Raw genomic sequence first — 10218 nt, forward strand, 5'->3', positions numbered from 1 at the left:
ACTGGTGACAGATAACATGGCTAGCCAGGATTCTCATTCAAAACAAAAAAGAGAGATAACAGAGCAGAAAAGGAATATTAAAAACGAACAATCCTCTAATTCACAACATAATGAATTTTGTTTTCATGGACCAAGCATGACAACTATAAGTTATGAATCAAGGCACATGTTGATATTCAGTGCCCCAAGTTAATCCAATCAATGTTCACATGTTCTCAAAACAGTTATAGTCCTTAACAATTCATTACACGCCTAAAATAACACATCCTTCTAAACATTTTTGTTGTTCTCATTATCCTAATTTCTAAGGTTTCATAATGAAAATTCCATGTCTGATACGTATCATTATCTGGCCTTTGGAAAGTTTGAGGACCTTGATCAAGAACCCTGCATCCAGAGTTCATTAACTTCAAGGAAATTGTAATTGAATAACATATCTTACATGTCTCAGCAACTTAGCCTGCTCCAACATTCATTGATGGTTTTTTGAATTTTTTTTGGTTTGCAGAGCTGTTGAACAACCATTGCCCAAGTAGAAACTTTTGGAAGCAAAAATTTATGCAGCATCACTTCTACAATTTTGGTAGCACCTACTGTTCTCTGTCATCTTCTAATTTTTTTTTTTTATCAAGATTAAGCACCATGCATTGCAGCAGCAACTCTACGTCCCAACAGTCTTAAAATACGCAAACTGTTTCTGTAAGCAAGGAATCAAATACATGTTTGTCCATTCTTGTCTCTTTCCAATTAAAGACCCACTCACTAAAATGAATCGACAACATTATCATTCAAAAGAGAATCTTTTTTAATTACAAAGATAGCAAAATATTATTGCAAAAAATTTTAATCCGTAAAGCAGCAAGTATTGGGTTTTTATTTTTCTTATTCTAATATTGAGAGCTAAGCATTTGTGGAAATAAATAATATAGGGTGACATGTACCGATATTTTACATTGTTATTCAATAACAAACTATCATGTATGATAAGTTTGATGAATTTTATCATAGCATGGATGATATCCTAAAATGAGTTTTACACGTACAATATATACCTATTAAACTGAAAAATAAAATAAGTCATATATAAGGTTTAATCTGACAATGGCAAAGAACATGCACAACAACTTTGGGCCGTTTCCTGATATCAGGATAACTAAAACCAAAAATTCAATTACACAACTATAAGAAGACACAAGCAACTAAAGAAAGAGTTAACTCATGAATTAACTCAATAAATTAAGCTATAATTACAAGCTATAACATCTATTTATTACTTTACACAGTTATCACTTCTTCTCATAGGTTTTCCAGAAATGATAAGGTTGCTAAACCAGCTGTCCAAACATCATTGTCTAGCACATGTTCTTGTGGAGAGTGACTTATGCCACCACGACAACGCACAAACAGCATTCCAACCTGTCCAAAATTCTCATTCATTGTCAGATTCTGAAGGGTAAATCACATATCAAAACCTGCATAAAGAAAACCAAAGATGTCTAACCTTTGTTAAGTGAGATATTGCCATTGCATCATGCCCTGCTCCACTCATTAATGTTGGCACGTCATCCTGAATGTCACCCTCTATCTTCTTTAGTGCAGAATAAGCTGCAGATTTGAGTTGTGAACTCAACTCAGAATCACACATCACAGCACCTGCATCATGCTGATATGAACACAAGTACACCGCAAAGTCATTCACTGTAAGCAAAACTCAGAAAACAACTGAGGAAACCAAAACAAGAGCAACCATACCTTGTGTTCAATAATGCAGGAAACTGAACGCTTGTCACATATTTGATAGATTTGATTGGATAAATCATAGATAACAGCTTCGCGTCCGAGGTCATCAATTGCTCGTATATCAACCGTATACGTAACCTACAACAAGTCAAGATATTGTCATCACGGGAATCAACTACCAAAACTTAGAAATGATGAAGAATGCCCACTTTGACATCTCCAGGGTCAGCGTTTTAGAAATTCATCGCTTGCCTGGCCTGGAATGACATTACTGGCACTTGGCCATGTAGATATCTCTCCAACAGTACACACAAGTGAGCTTGACAGTGATTTCACTGTTGAATCAGTGCAATGACCATCATAAGAGAGGTATTCCTCAGGATGTTTACAGAGCTTTTCCAAGACTACAATTTGTTCCGCAGCAGCAGTCATAGGATCCTGGCGCATGGACATTGGGACAGTTCCAGCATGACCTTGTGACCCTCTAACTGTAACCTGCATGGTTGTGCTTGTTTATGAATTACAAACCAACATATACACAGGCAAGCACATATATATACGAACAAATACAAGTAAACTGACCAAGATGAGTGTGTAGATAGATCTATGTTTAAAAATGTCTTTTACAAACATTGATGTTGAAAAATTTAGTTAAATACACCAACTCACAAAAGGTAGTTTGATGATAGATTTGACTCATCTGAAATGAGTAAAGATAAAACAGGTAATGTTAGTCCTTGATGAGAAAATCAAGGGTTGATATTCCAACACATTCATGATTTGTTATGCATGTGCATATCATATCGACTACTGATTTTCTTATCAATGACTAAGATTACTTACTTTATCCTCTGAAAGGTACCGTATCCTTTTGGCGACATTTCCTTATTTGTTTGCAAGACAGTTTGGATAATCAATTATATCTTGTTGAATTCACATAAAAGGAACAACCACAACTGATCCAAGCAACCATGAGAAGTAGAACACACCACAGCAAATCTTATTTGTAGTATACCTTCAATCGTGTCTGCCCAGCTATGCCTTTAACCACACCAAGTGGGAAACCAACTTGTTCTAGCACTGGACCCTGCTCAATGTGAACCTGCAGCATGCAATAAACATACATGCAAATTTTCATGAGCTTATAGACGAAATTATCGAGCAAACAGCGCTATAGATGAAGAATGCAAATGTTTATTATACCTCAACATAACCCCAAACAGACTTTGGGTCATACTTGAGCTGTAAAAGTCTTTCCTCTGTAATGTCTATTGAGTTTTCCATAAGAAAATCTTTTATTGTTACATCCCTGAAAGAGCTATATGGATAAATATATTGATCATACACAAATTTACCAAAAATATAACCAGAAAGTTCCTAGGTGAAACCTCTTATCAGATATCTCCAATGTTGTAGCAGGTAAAATACCAGCTACAGCACCACTGCCCAAGAAAGTAGTTTGAAATCTTACACCCTCTTCATCACTAAATGCAATCACCTGCATCATTAGAAAGATAAGATGACATCAATAAAACAGACGCATAGTTCCATCATTTCCTTGTACACTTCTTTTGACAATCTTTTTCTCAGTGCACAAAACTATTATAAATCACTGTAGAAAGTTTCATTAAAAACTACAATAAAGTTACGGGGAAGAATGTACAGATACACTATTCAATAAAAACTTCCTGCTTTTGATTCCTTGCCATAAGGCACTGGTTAGCATTTTCCTTCTTTTATTGAAAACATTATCAGTTACTTGACTAACCTCAACAGGGCGCTTTAGCGTTTGCAGCTTTCCATTGACATGCAAAGCCTTCAAGGCGGATATTGCAGAGACTATTCCTAGTGATCCATCAAACATCCCAGCATCAACAACAGTGTCCTAGTATCCATCATTAAAATGGATCATCACTATTGTCAAGGAAAGATTCAATTTTGTTGAAACAAATTGCAGGAATAAATGCCTCACCATGTGAGATCCAATCAATAAGGCTTCAGCATTTGCATTAGCACCATCAACTCGACCATGCACATTTCCCATTTGGTCAACCCACCTGGAAAGAACAAAAGCATCAGTCAAGTCCTCAGAAAAACTATTCAGAGTTGAACAAGTTAGATGGCTAACGTTCTCAAACCAGCATCCTCCATCCATTTACGAATAAGATTAATTGCCCTCATGGATGCAGGACTCAAGAATGTCCTCTCCAAATAACCACTAGCATCACTCACCTGTATATCCAACAGCAACATTAACTTCCAAGAATAACAAACAATTATAGTCCACCAGCCACAGGATGAGTCATAACAATAATCAGTAAGTGTAGGTGATGAAATAAAACAATTTAGATTACATAATGTTGCATATTTCTTTCAATGTTATTCTTTTAAACTGGCAGAAATTGAAGTGATCTTCATTTTCCTGTAAGGATCTGGATCATTGAGGTCAAGAACAGAAATACAAATGAAAAATGATCAAATAAAGCAAAGCTGAGTTTAGATTAGGTACCTTTCCAAGCTCATAAAGCCTTGCCACTGCCTCATCTCGCAGAATCTGTGGAAACAAATCATCTCTTTTTTCTAAATCTCCTGTCTCAATACCTAATCATTTCAAATACGTACTTAATCACTTCCATCAACAAGAACAAACAAAGCGAACTTGGGATTTCTTTTCTTTTCCCCTCTTTCCACATTAAATTAAGCCAGCACACACAACTTCTCATCACAAATTAAGAAGAAGAAAAAAAAAACCATTTGTCACCATCAAAAGCAAGATTCTTACATCATCACTGTCTTCCTCTTTAACTAACTAATTTAATTTCAAATCTGGCCCATAAAGCAGTAGCGTATCCCCTCCTACGAACACCCTACCCATTCCAAACACAAATTTAACTAGATGTCCCGGTCAGAGCATTAAATTATTATTAATCACGTTGTCAAAACAAGCATATCCAGTGAACTAATAAGCGTCATCATGAATTGACCCATTCAACACTCTCTGAGCAGTACTAAAATACACAACCACCACACAAAACACAAATTTTCTGATCTCTCTCTCTACCCACACACAACACAAACACTATCTTCATTTGAATCAGATGTCAACTCATCCACAGGCCCAACACAAGCCCAGAAGGCACACCCAGAGAGAGGGTCAAAGGGATAGAACTGGTGACAGATAACATGGCTAGCCAGGATTCTCATTCAAAACAAAAAAGAGAGATAACAGAGCAGAAAAGGAATATTAAAAACGAACAATCCTCTAATTCACAACATAATGAATTTTGTTTTCATGGACCAAGCATGACAACTATAAGTTATGAATCAAGGCACATGTTGATATTCAGTGCCCCAAGTTAATCCAATCAATGTTCACATGTTCTCAAAACAGTTATAGTCCTTAACAATTCATTACACGCCTAAAATAACACATCCTTCTAAACATTTTTGTTGTTCTCATTATCCTAATTTCTAAGGTTTCATAATGAAAATTCCATGTCTGATACGTATCATTATCTGGCCTTTGGAAAGTTTGAGGACCTTGATCAAGAACCCTGCATCCAGAGTTCCTTAACTTCAAGGAAATTGTAATTGAATAACATATCTTACATGTCTCAGCAACTTAGCCTGCTCCAACATTCATTGATGGTTTTTTGAATTTTTTTTGGTTTGCAGAGCTGTTGAACAACCATTGCCCAAGTAGAAACTTTTGGAATCAAAAATTTATGCAGCATCACTTCTACAATTTTGGTAGCACCTACTGTTCTCTGTCGCTTAACTAACCGGACTACTAACTCATCTAGAAACTCCCTCCCATCTTGAGGTGGGTTCACATTTTCTCTTAAAGTTTTCAAGAAAATGTCACATGTAATAAAATCAGGATCACAACTTTGATCTAGCATAAGATTTAGAATATCAATGGCACGGGATATGCTATTCTGCTTACAAAAAGCATTTAAAAGTATGTTATATGTGATTACATCCGGTTGTAAGTCAGACTCCTGACAAAGCATCTGATTGAAAAGTTTCAGGCCCTGTTCTACCAAGTTAGCACTACAAAAGCCATGAATCATTGAACTGTAAGCCACAACATCTAATTTAATTCCTCTACTCAGCATTTGCTTCCACACCATTAAGGCCTCCATAAGCTTCCCATCCTTGCACAAGCCATTAATGAGTATACTGTAACAAACCTCATTACGGTTACAATTATTGTTTGCCATCTCTTTCCAAACAAGAACAGCTTTATGGCTTTCACCTGCTTCAAAAAAACCCCTCATTAGGGAGCTGTAAGTGAAAGAATTGGGCAGGTAACCTTTATTCTTCATTTCAGACAAGAACTCCCTTGCTTCGTCTAGCTTCCCTTCTCGACAAAGACCATCTATAAGAGCACTATAAACTACAGTATTTGGTTCACATCCTTTTCCAACCATTTCCGTCCACAACTGCATTGCATGACTGAATTTTCCCTCCTTGCATAGGCCACTGATAAGGGATGAGTACACATACTCGTTTCCCCTATGACCTCTCTCTTCCAAGGAGACCAACACACGAGCCCCATCAGAAGCTCTTCCTTGCTTAACAAACCCATTAATAAGTGTACCAAAAGTAACATCATTAGGAACACACTTATCCGACACCATCCGGTTCAACAGATTCACCGCCTTCTCCAACTTTCCCTTGAGACACAGACCATGAACAAGTGCATTATAAGTCACTTCATTCGGGATACAACCCTTGAGAAGCATATTATCAACAAGCTTGGCAGCGCGTGTCAAGTCACCCTTCTTGCACAATGCACTGATCAACACATTAAACGCAACTGGGTTAGGAAAGGTGCCTTCAACCTGCATTTCATCCAACAAGGAAACCGCCTCATCAGTTCTACCATCCTTGCACAACCCATGCATCAATGTAGAATACGTATAATTATCCGGAGCACAATTCCTGAGTGGAATCTCTCTAAAAACCTCAATTGCTTGATCAACCAAACCAAGCCTACACATGGCCTTGATGACCAAGTTAAAAGTGAGTGAATTTGGATGTATGTTCAAACTCTTGGATGCAACAACATGCGAGTAAAACTCCAATCCACGATTGAAAAGACCCTCTTGAATAATCACATTGAGAACCGAATTAAAGGACTTCACAGTTTGTCTACACTGAAACTCACCCCCCATTCTGTGGAACAAGTCCACATCTTTCTCAGGCAAATGGGCCTTCCCATAAGCTTTGAACATGACAATGAAACTCTTCTCTACAAATACCCTCCTTTCACGCTTCATTTGAAGAAGCACCTCTTCAAGGGACACGAAATCAAGGGAAGAGGCGTGATTCTCAATGAGGGAATAGAACGATAAATCACCCAATTTGTAAGAACCCATTTTGGTACCTGATTTGAAGATTTCAGCTGAAAGGTAGGGTTGGTGGGAAGAGGAAAAGTGAGAGTGAGAGGGAAGTGTTAGGGTTTGGGAGCAACAGCGATGGAGAGTTGTTCGAAGAGGGTGTTTAAGAATATTTGCGGGAAATGATGAGTACTTTGGCATCACATGGATCATTCGAAAAAAGTTCGATTTTTAAGGTAGTGAGTTGAATTTACGGTTCTGAGAATGTTAATGTAGTGTTGTCGGAGATGGAGGCGATTGGTTCTGTTGTCTCCTCAAGTTCTTGCATTGATGACAAATGACTAAGAGCACCTCCAACAGGAGGTGCTTACTGCGTTGCTTATGAATAAGGTACGGAGCTTATAGCAAACTCCCATTGGAGTGGTCCTACGTGGCAAACCTGTTGCTTAAATTTTTTTCTCAGTTGCTTGTAAAAGGGACGGTGCTTAGCACTGACAAATTTGAAGAAGAGAAGTTTGATTGGTTAAAACTGATCCAGGTGGAATATGGACAGAAACTTGGAAAATCAAAAAAACAAGGAAAAACATCCTTCACCTCTTCTCCTTCCGTGTGGCCGGTGCGTGGATCCGTCTGACCAGACCCCTCCGCCACGTGCTAGCAGCTCCACACAACCAGACCCGCCGTGCAGGTCGCGCGCCAGAACCCCCTCCCCGCGTGCAGGTCGCGCGCGGCTCCGAGCGGAACCCCACCCCGTGCGCAGCTCCCGATTGGACCTCCTTCCCTCGTGCGAGCAGCTCCCACCAGACCCCCTTCCCCTGCGCGAGGCTGCCAACCGGAACCCCCTCCCCCTGCGCGCGGCTGTCGACCGGAACCCCCCTCCCCCGCGTGCGTGGCTCAGCAAATAGAGAGAAAGAGAGAGAGTTTGAGAGAAAGAGAGACGGGGAAGAAAAAAATGAGCCGAGAAAGAAAAATGAGGAAGAGTTGCAATTTTTTTATTATTGTAATTTTATTATTATAATTTTATTATTGTAATTTTTAATATTATTTTATTATTGTAATTTTTTAATTATGTAATTTGTTTTTGTTAATTATTTATATTTATATATTATTTATAATAATTAATTTTATAAAAATTTATCATAAAATATAGTGTGAGGTGTCAAAAAGTGTAGTATGAGTTGTAAAAAAGTAAGAGTGCTTATAAGAAATTTCCATTAGAGCAAAAATTGTAAAAGTATAGTATGAGTTGCTTATGAGTGACATGGCATAGTAGGACCCATTTAAAATGATTGGGAGTTGCTTATAAGCAACTCCCATTGGAGATGCTCTAACAATGTTTCAAGTTTTTAGAAAGCCATTCTGAACAGAATTAAGTATTCATGTTTGATTCAGAGGGAATTGTTCATTTTTTTTATTAGTCGAATTGTTAATAAACTAACACCAAGTTACCTTCTACCTCTCAGGTGTGTGTGTTGGAGGGTTAAAGTCTAAAAACATGCTTTTGCTAAAACTAGTTTATTGAAGTGCCTCTTTTTTTTATTTATCAAAATATTCTGCATTAAAAAATGTGTGTTTTTTCCCAAAAAAATATCCTTTTTCTTAAAAATTTTATTTGGTTCAACGTGTCTCTTAAAAAGAGGAAAAATAAATCAAAATAAATTGGGGTAAACATTACCTTGGTAAATCAACATAATATATATATTTTTTTATCTATCTTTGATCCACTAGACCAAAAGCTAATCTCTCACAATACTATAACTGTCACACAAATCAAGTAGAGATCGAACTTAATAAATCTTACTCACAACTTATAAATACATAATACCTAACTACTTACTACCACCGCCAACCCATCGTTTTTAACATAAAAATTTAAAAATACTTGTATTCAACCTAAAACATAATGTAGTTCAATATCAAATCTCTGGAGAGTGATTAAATCTGAACCATTTTTCGTTTTAGTGCTCTAGATTACATTTCCTTTCTTCATACTAGCTAAGCTAGGTGTGATATCCTATTTCATATCTCCTACATAAAGAAAAGATACTAGCATTCGTGAAAGATTTTATTGTGGATACAATTGTTTTAATCTTTCTTTTTTTTAGCTAGAAGATTCTAATTCAATCCGTACCTTTGTATGATGATTATTACAGGCAGGATTTAGCATCGGAACAATTGCATACATGTGCTTCATGTTCGCAGTGACAACACCAATGGGAATAATTTTGGGAATGGCATTATTCTCACTTACAGGCTACGATGACAGTAGCCCAAATGCCTTAATCTTGGAAGGATTATTGGGTTCAATTTCATCAGGAATATTAATTTACATGGCTCTTGTTGACCTCATAGCAGTTGACTTCTTTCACAACAAGCTTATGAACTCCAGCCCACGGTTGAAGAAACTGTCTTTTGTTGCCTTAACCCTTGGTTCTGCTTCAATGTCTATTCTCGCCCTTTGGGCTTGAAACTTTTGTACCTTGCAGTTTTAAAATTTTAATATTCAATAATGTAAGATGTAAAGAACATAGACTAATTAATGTTCAATAATATAAGATGTAGTTATGTAAATAACAAATTTGTTAGGAAAAGGCCTCTGTTTCCTGTAGTTAAAAAGTAATTATAGGTCTTTCAGTTGACATCTAATAACCCAAGCGTTTTTAAGTTATATTCTTTTTCTAATAATATATAACATGTAATTATATATATAATTTGCTTTTTAATATCAAGATTTCATGCAGTCACACTGCAGAAAATCCACTTCTGATGTATCCTAGACGAAGCTTCTAATATAGATAGGAGAAAATAAATTAATAGGTCTAGCAAATAATGAATTTAAATTAATTAACACTCCTAGCAGGAGTGGCCTTCTTAAGATATAGTCATTTGCCTTATTTTATTTTATTTTAAATTTAAAATAATTTTTTAAATTAGCCAAATTAATTTATCTTAAAGTTGAAAAATAAAGAAAATTTTGCCACCGTAATAAATCATATTCAATTCTGTCTAAATTAGTTAATATCCAAAATGACATGTTCAAGAGTACAACAGATAATCTTAGTGTGTTTAGTTTTGTGAAATAGAATCATAAGAAGTGGATACATGACGTAAAATCAGAAGCTAATATATATAA

General features: G+C 36.5%; 1 protein-coding gene across 2 annotated transcripts; it reads right to left on the reverse strand.

Annotated features, from left to right (window-relative positions):
* Positions 1-1055: 1055 nt before the first annotated feature.
* LOC109810549 (allantoate deiminase 2) lies at positions 1056-7892 on the reverse strand. 2 transcript variants are annotated; one of them, XM_083063892.1, is made up of 12 exons: positions 7680-7892; positions 4250-4341; positions 3869-3972; positions 3713-3797; positions 3509-3625; positions 3129-3238; positions 2944-3049; positions 2756-2842; positions 1993-2235; positions 1753-1878; positions 1502-1663; positions 1056-1416 (listed from the first exon to the last, which is right to left on the reverse strand). In XM_083063892.1, the coding sequence occupies exons 3-12, from the start codon at positions 3919-3921 to the stop codon at positions 1297-1299; spliced, it is 1209 nt and encodes a 402-aa protein (XP_082920018.1). In that variant the 5' UTR covers positions 3922-3972; positions 4250-4341; positions 7680-7892; the 3' UTR covers positions 1056-1296. The 2 variants fall into 2 exon arrangements, with proteins under 2 accessions (XP_082920018.1, XP_082920017.1); XM_083063891.1 differs by lacking the exon at positions 7680-7892 and adding an exon at positions 7133-7399.
* Between the last annotated feature and the right edge of the window lie 2326 nt (positions 7893-10218).

Source organism: Cajanus cajan, chromosome 9, assembly GCF_000230855.2.
Source record: "Cajanus cajan strain Asha chromosome 9, NIPB_CcT2T_4, whole genome shotgun sequence".
NCBI lineage: Eukaryota > Viridiplantae > Streptophyta > Magnoliopsida > Fabales > Fabaceae > Cajanus > Cajanus cajan.

What these genes read in the sequence shown, in the direction of transcription:
- LOC109810549 (XM_083063891.1), bottom strand. Translation starts at nt 7,298, where the DNA reads ATGATCCATGTGATGCCAAAGTACTCATCATTTCCCGCAAATATTCTT. An exon ending in AGCTGAAATCTTCAAATCAG is followed by an intron (nt 4,342 to 7,132) that starts GTACCAAAATGG and finishes TGAAATGATTAG; the next exon opens with GTATTGAGACAGGAGATTTA. An exon ending in GAGGATGCTGGTTTGAGAAC is followed by an intron (nt 3,798 to 3,868) that starts GTTAGCCATCTA and finishes TGTTCTTTCCAG; the next exon opens with GTGGGTTGACCAAATGGGAA.